Source organism: Blennius ocellaris (assembly GCF_963422515.1).
Source record: "Blennius ocellaris genome assembly, chromosome: 10".
NCBI lineage: Eukaryota > Metazoa > Chordata > Actinopteri > Blenniiformes > Blenniidae > Blennius > Blennius ocellaris.
The window spans coordinates 20,524,793-20,533,101 of record NC_137659.1 but is presented as its reverse complement, the minus strand read 5'-3'; the positions used below and the strand labels follow the sequence as shown (position 1 = coordinate 20,533,101).

Here is an 8,309-nt window from a genome sequence, read left to right as displayed (position 1 = left end):
TTTTGGATTTAATAATTGAAATTGGAAATAATTTAACAAAAAAAAAAAGCTGGTTCCGCTATGGTCCTAAGAAATGAACAAACTAGACACATTTGACATTAATACGATTCTGATATCGGTGCATCTTACAGCATTATTGTTATTGTTTTGGATTCCGTAACATTTCTCCACATTCATCCCTCCATCCTGCAGCGTGCGTGCGCACTGAAGACTGTGGCATGAAATATGAAACAATCAATTATTCAAAAAGAGGAAAACTGCGCTCTCCAGGACTGAAGCGACGTCTTCTTGGCTGCAGGTGGGAGGAGGAGGAGGAGGAGGAGGAGGAGGAGGAGGAGGGGGGCGGATGGATGAGATGACACCGCCTTGCGCTGATGACGCTCGCCATCGGGAGACATTTGGACAGCCTATGTAACCCACATACCGAGCAACAAATGGTGCGGGGTTGAGTGGATGTGATGTAGCTGGAGTCTGGAGTTGGGGAGATGTTTGCGCCGTCAGCGCGGGGTTGACGCTCCAGTCACTGCAGAGGCTGCCAGCGCGAGGACGCAGCGCGCGCCGTCATCTGTTGATCGGATCGGAGACAATTAAGGGCATTATCATCATGAGCCGCCGCGGTCCGACTTCCAGGTAAGGCAGCGAGGGAGAGACGGGAAGAAGCGGCGGCACCTCACGACGGGGCCGTGGGGGTGCGTGGAGAAGAAGGGGTGGGGGGGGGGGGGGGGGGTCGTATCTCCGTGGTGTTTACGCGATGCAGGTATGGAGCGATTGGTATGCAGATGGACACTTCAGAGGTTTGTGCGTCTGCTTGGCTGCTGCAACCGCTCATTAACACCCCCCCCCCCCCCCCAACAATTGCAGCCCTGCACATGTACATCTTCAATGGCGGGGGCGACGTGTTATTCAGCGTGTCTCCTCTCTGGTGCTTGAATGCACCATTTCCAGAGAGCACACACACACACACACACACACACACACACACACACACACACACACACACACACACACACCTCAGCACTGCAGATCACTCCATTCAGGCACACTGGCAGTGGCTTCACTCGATCCCACTTGTTGGTCCTGTAAAGTCACAATCAGCGTCTCCAGAGGTGTCAGACGAGACATCCTCACTGCTGCAGGGTTTTATTCACCGTATGTTTATATCAAGAAGTCTCTCTCTCTCCCCCTTTCTCTCTCTCTCTCTCTCTCTCTGTTTTACACACCATTCTACAGGGAGTATACAAAATAATCCAAACGTCACGGAAAAAGAACCTGAAGCAAAACATGGTTGCAGCGGCAATGCAATTGTTTATCAAGAGGAGTCCTAATCAGAGGGGTTTTGCCACATGCTAAAAGGAGCTGGCACGTCAGGCTCAAATACCAGGAGGGACATGTGAGGCTGCTCCCCTCTGGTTGGAACAATCCAATATATTATTACGGGGTATCTTATCATTTCATATGGCCTTTATTTGTGTGGGACGCCCTTATACCTCCCGCATGATTTCCACCAGGGCCACACAAATGTCATCCTTGCCACCAGAGGGCCAAATTGTAATGGATTATTACTGGATGATGAGGATTGGAGTTTAGAGCTTAACACCAGGAGCAAAGTGAGTGGCTGTATATTCAGCTCACAAAAACAAAATGATGCATTTGATGATTTCCACATAGAAATGTGAATTTAGTTTTGGGGTTCAAACGTTGTTATGCAACCTCCTTCCTTGCCTGACCTTTTTAGGAAAGAGTACTCTTCATATGACTGTACTGTTTATTCTACCCCTGAGAGCCGAACGTTTTGATGCAAGTGACATTTTTTATATAGTATAATGATTAATAATAGTAATGGATATATTTTGTATTCAGCTTTTCAGGACACTCAAAGACACTTTACACGTCAAAAGATAAAAACAGAAACGAACAGATTGTATACAAATGTAAAGAAGTTCGGCATAAAAAAAGGGATTTTGAACGGGTGCATTTTTAATAGTAATTTAAATGTGTGGAGGTCAGAGCAGTGTAGGATGGGAAATGGATGAGAGTTAATTGGTCATTTATTAATCACAGCTTTAATCAACCATTCAATCAATCAATCAAATTGGAAAAAAACATTGAGAATATTGATTGATTATTGTATTCTGTACTAGATAAATAAAGTTGAATTGGACTGAATTGTTGATCACAAAATGTTATAATAATCACATTATCAGATAAACGACAGGGACATTATATAGTTGTTACTGCCCTAGAGGGCGGGATGGTTCCACTGGGATTACATCTAGGAGCTCCATGAACAGTTAATAACATGACATTACACTTCTATTACTCTACATGTTCTATGAGGTGTTGTGGCGTGGAAACCAAATATTAGCAGTGGGTTGTTGTCGGCTGCCGGTTGTGGTTAGAGGATAGTAAAAGAGAATGATAGCACAGAGGCAGAGAGCAATAAGCAGGAAGCAGCAATCACAGGTTGCAGTCGGAGATCGTGCAGGAAGGCATAGAGAGCAGAGACACTAGAGGAGGGAAATAAGATCTGTGACATATAAATATCACATCCGTCTCTTGGTAACACAGAAGGTAAGCTGGAGGCAGAGACAGAAACAAAACAGCGTGTATTAGTTTGATAATGTGCATGATGAGAGTGCATGAAAAAGCAGGTTTGATTTGACATGATGCAGACGACGAACTCGTGTTTGTAAGCCCAAAACGCAGTATATACCTGCCATGAGATGACATTGTTCCTGGTCATAGTGTGTGACAAAGAGATGTTTGAATAATTTCCCACCTTGTTACACCTCAAATGCGGCCGTGACATTTAATGGGCCAGAGAACCAGAAAAGGGCCAAATGATCCTCATGCACCTCCGGATCAGGAACAGCTACACCAGAGTCGACTCATTGCAAAGACATTTGAAGGGACTGAGGGTCAGTTGGACGAGCAGGTTGTCTTCCAAACAAAAGGTTGGTGGTGCGATTCCCCAACTGTGTGTCTCTTAGTAAAATACTGAACCAAACTTGATCAGACTGATCAAGCAGGCATTATAGGTAAAATCAATTTCCCAATTCAATAAAGGATAGAGAGGATTTCCCAGCACTCAAACATCAGCAAGCATAAGTAAGAACTAAAGGTGTTTTTTTTGGTTGTTTTTTTAAAAGAAGCCAGTAGCGAAACCACAGTTGGAGAACATCTACATCACCGAGTTGGATTAGAGGAGAGTGTATTGAGCAAAGAGCGGGAACGAGAACAACAAACACAATGAACAACAGACAGGGAAAAAAAAAAATGCAGCTTCATGTCTAGACGAGCAGAACTGGAAAGATGAGAGGAGCAAATCACTGTAATACAGTCCAAATATCGCTAATTTTTCAGATGACCCAGTATAATCCACCCTTTCTAGCCGTGGCTTCAGTTGATATTTAGGTTAAAGCCAAAGCTGATTCCCATTAAGCACCGCTCATTGTGTCGATTAAAGAGGCGAGCCGTCCGTGGAGCGCCTGGCTCTCCGGAGGGAGACGTTCGGGGCTCCACATGCTCAACATGTGTCGTGTTTATCAGCGTTCAGCATGAGTGATGTCTCCCCGGCTGGATTCACAGCTGCAGCTCTCCTTTGAGGAGCGCTGAATGTCACCTGCGCTGGAAGGAGCTGCTCGCACCTTCATATCGCTTCCTCCCAGAGTTCCCACCTGCCTCTTTGCCTTTGACACACATTTACTGTCATGTTTGACTTCAGCGTAAGCCTATAACTGCTGTCAGAGCCCCCCCCCCCCCCCCCCCTTTAGCTGCTTTGGGAGCCAATCTGCTTAGGAAGAGCTGTCAAGTCAAGCACGTGCGCCCATGTGTGATCCCGGCAACATGTCCCCTTGCTTGTTCAAAGTCACCAAAACTAAGGCCATCTACCCCCCTCCCTCCTCCCCCCGCCATTGTGCTTTTGTTTTCCAGCCTCAGTTTCAGCTGTCCCCAACCAGATATGCTCATATTGTGGCCATGTGTGTTTGTATTGGAGTGAAGCTAGGTAGCGCTATCACTTTTAATCAGCGGCTTTGTGGTGTGCAGCTCTGGCTGGAGCTGCTTACTCCAGTTGGTCACATGCCACATGTTTGGCCTGGTCGCATTGGAGACTGTCGGCCCTCGCCTCTCCTCTCCTCCCTCCATCCCCCGACCATTCTAACCCGTTTCTCCGGCTTACGTTGGCTTTAGCATCTGTGCAGTAAATTTAGGGCATAGCGGTCTGCTTGTCTGTCCGGTGGTTTAAAACCACGAAGCCAAGCTGTGATGTTTAGTTGCGTTGCTTTGCCGCGACGTGATCCCATCTCTGCGTGTCCACGATGAAGCTGAGGAGTAGGGAACGAAGGGAGAGGGCAATAGAGGAGGAGGAGGTAGGAAAAAGGTTTATTCTCCTATTTTACTGGCGTGTAAACTGTGACCCCCCCCCCCCCCCATTCTAGGTCCTTGGATTCACATGTGTTTTTGATCGTTGTTTGGATTTCTCATTCATTAAGGAAAAAGACACACATTTCTTACAGAATGCAGTCATGTGGAAAAACAACATTTAAAACCAAGAGGGAATGATCATTGCTATGTTGGATGTATTTGCAGCATTAAACACTTGTAAACCGCCTGTAGGTCAACGGCAGCTGGGATTGACTTTTGCCCCAGTAACCCCACTGAGTATTATAATATCAGTATGGAGAGTGAAAAGAGAGACGCGTGCAACATTAAACATCTGATATTCTCTGAAATGTAAAAAATAAACATACATACATAATGGGTATGCATTGTGAAATGATATGTTTAAATCTATTTACAATATGAGACAGAATGCCACTTTCTATGGAAATTGTTGATCATGATCAAATGTTTAATGTTCCACTTATGTGAAATTAACCAAACTTTTGACTATATTTAAAAAAAAAAAAACCTCTGTCTTGCAGGTGAAGTTTGAGGAGATTGAAATGATTCCGAAGTCAGGAAAATCTCCAGCAGACTCACGGAAAAGTGTCGGGATCCATGAGTTTGCTGCACTCGCAAGGTCCTCCTTGAATGGTGAGGAGCGCTTCTTTTTTTTTTGCCCAGTTTAAAAAAAAAAAAAAAAACAGAAAAAAGTTAATTGGGGCTTTCCATGTTGAGCATGCATGTGTGCCACTCTGTTTCCAGGTTTATCTCAGGCGGTGAGGGACCATGTGACGAAGCCCACCTCGCTGGCTCAGGGCCGGGTCGCCCACCTGATCGAGTGGAAAGGATGGCCCAAACCTGCAGGTCCTTCCCCGGCCGCCCAATCCCAGTTCAGCTCCTACTGCCACCTGACTGAAGGGGAGAAGGAGGCTCGGTTCGCTGCAGGTATTCACGTCTGGGTGCTTATTTGCGTTGTTTTCCTGCCACTCAATGGACACGTGCCGCGCAGCTCGCTGACGCTCCGTCTGCTTCTGTGCGATCATGTGCATCCTCTTAGTTGGCTCGATTTAACTCCAGCATCAACTCCTGGCTGAGTCCCACCTTCTGTCAGTGCATCCTAATCCCCCCCCCCCCCAAACCCCTGTATGTCAGCGCTGGGCTCCGCCCACCTCGCAGTCTCTTGGGTGGCGGCCTGTCTTGGCAGCAGATGGTGGCCTATTAGACACTCTCCCAAAACACTTCACTGCCCACCGATGGTACAGCAGCTCCCGTTGTTCAGCTGTGAGTCATCCTCGCTGGCGCCCGCGTCGTCGCTGTAGTTTGATGAAGAGGGAGAGGACGAGAGGGAGGAAAGTGGGCTGCACAGTCAGTGTACGTCACTGAAAGTCTCAACCTTCACTCCTGCGACGAGCTGACCCGAGAAAAACGCCGGAGGACCGAGTGCTGCGTCGATTCAGCGGTCAACTTAATATCAAGTCACTCTGATGACGGATTTGTTGGTTTTGCGTGCTGTCCCAACATCAGGTGAATTGAAACTGAATATAAAGTCCATAATCATGATTCAACTGCTCAAAATAAGATTGACTGAATGAATAGATTATATTTTGGAATTTGTTGCGTAAATAAAATGGAGACATGGCTTCATCAATCAAAAGCGATTAAATTTGATATTTTTTTTAATCTATTTTGCTCCCCCCCCCTCCATTTAGTTTATATTGTGTTGGCCGATATTTTTAAAACAGCTTGAGATTGATTAATGTGGTTAATCCCGGGTCGCAGTTCTGCTTCATTCACAAATCAGTTGGACGTCATGGGAACAATATTTTTCCTATTGCTGAGTCCGGATCCGCGAGTATCATCATATTATCTCTGTGAACCTGAAAAATCATCTTTGTTCTACTCCCATTAAACAATCCCTTTATATCAGATTTACTATTTATGAGAGGCAATTTGAATTATTTAGACAAAATATTGCCCTGAGCATGAAATAATTTACATGAATGAATCCATTGTCCTCTGAAGATGTCGTTATGTTGCATTGAGATCGTCCCCAATAATAGAGAATAGCACAAACAGGTTTTTTTTTGTGGCTTTCAGGACCACTATAGGTCCTCAGGTTTTGGACGGAGCTGTGAGGATGACCAGTAAATCTGCTTCATACTTTGTGCAACCTGACCACTAGATGCCACCAATTCTCCCACAAAGATCCTTAAAATGTTTGAATACCTCTTTTCTGTGTGTTGCTGTGACATGAATGTGCATCTATGTCTTTCTACTTCAATATTCAACCTTTATTTACCAGGTAAGTTATTAAGAACAGATTCTTATTTGCAGCAGCGATCTGGGAAAAAGGACAAAAAACATTGAGAAAGAGGGGAAGGAGCCAATTGTAGTAAAAGTAAAGTAAAGATTATTTATGTGTAACGTATGAAACAAAACTCAAGAGAACTCCAGAAACAGGATCTTAAAGGGTGTCTAACCAGTCACGTGTGTGGTAATGTTTCATAAAACACAACCAAAGTAAAGTAAAAATGCTCAGGATATGAATTGTGTCCCATTCTGTATCAAAGTATTTGTTTGTTACTGACATCAGAAAAAAAATTGGTGATTCATAAGAATATTATCAGAATGTATAAAAGCAGTAGAAACATTCTATCGAGAGGAAGCAGCTTCAGTAACTGACAGGACTTGTGCTCTGGCTGCAGGAGTGGCTGAGCAGTTTGCCATCGCTGAGGCCAAGCTGCGGGCCTGGGCGTCTATAGATGACGATGAAGAGGAGGACTTCAACGACGAAGACTCCCACGTCAACAGAGAGACTCACACCTTGTCCACCCAGAGCTCAGGTATCCTCCATTGCCAGCCGTCCGTTCATTTCATCTCATGTCCATCACCGTTCATTCATCGTCACTGACCGATCGCCTCATCCTTCCCATCATCCGTCCGTCTTCCAGGTGTTCTGATTCTTTGCTCCTCCCTCAGACGCCGCCATGTGCAATCTCGCCACCGGAACGCCACTCCAGCCTGAGGTGGACGGTGGTGAGGTGGCGCCTGGCTTCAGTCCGGTGGGCTCCAGTAGCAGCAGCAGTCTGCTCAGTGGGGGGCCGCCAAGTCTCAATGACCCCCATTCATCCCAGACCAACTCCCCTACTTTACCTAGCGACTGCATGAGTCCATTCCTGGAGGAGGAGGAGGAGGAGGAGGAGGAGGAGGAGGAGAGGCTGGATGGCCTGGAGGAGGAGTTGGCTCCATTGCAGCGCAGTGACGTCTGCGCACAGTACAAGGCTGAGTTTAGGCCCCGGTGCAGGAGCAGCAGGTTTGACTCCTGCTACTCCACCTCCCACTCCGAGTCCCCCGGGGAGGAGGAGGAGGAGGACGAGGACGACGAGGAAGAAGGCAGCGTGTTCCACGAGGTCCGCGTTTGGCACTGCAGCCCGAGGAGCTTCTTCTCCGACCGGGCGTCCTCCGGTGTGGCGTCGTTCGACGAGGAGGAGGAGAGGGAGGATGTAGAGGAGAAGAAGGAGGAGAAGGAATATTTGATGTGATGTGTCGTCCATCTTTATATCTCTTCGGGCCTGTGTTGATTCTGGATATGGACATCATCTATTCTCCTCACACTGTCACCCCTCCGTCTCTCTGCCCCCCCCACCCCCCCCCCACTTGCTGCCTTCTGTCTCTCATCCTTCAGGCCTTTCACACTCCGATGTCACTCCGCTGTTTTGCGCTGCTGTAAACGGTATCTATGTTGGAGAGCTCCACCAGATTGTAAAGCTGTTGTTCAAACTGAGTTTTGTACATTTTCTGTGACGAGTCATGTGTTGCTATTGCTCTTGGTTTTTCTATGGCTATTTTGTAGTGTTTCAGTTTAATTTCTGGGTCAGGCTGTGCCATGTGGGTTGGGCTATGTTTGATATTGAAAGCCTCAA

General features: G+C 46.6%; 1 protein-coding gene across 1 annotated transcript; it reads left to right on the top strand.

Annotated features, from left to right (window-relative positions):
* Positions 1-4,946: 4,946 nt before the first annotated feature.
* fam131aa (family with sequence similarity 131 member Aa) lies at positions 4,947-7,928 on the top strand (the record flags this gene model as incomplete). Its single annotated transcript, XM_080503178.1, has 4 exons — positions 4,947-5,037; positions 5,149-5,331; positions 7,092-7,229; positions 7,366-7,928. 4 exons carry the CDS (start codon positions 4,947-4,949, stop codon positions 7,926-7,928), a joined length of 975 nt encoding a protein of 324 aa, XP_080359304.1.
* Between the last annotated feature and the right edge of the window lie 381 nt (positions 7,929-8,309).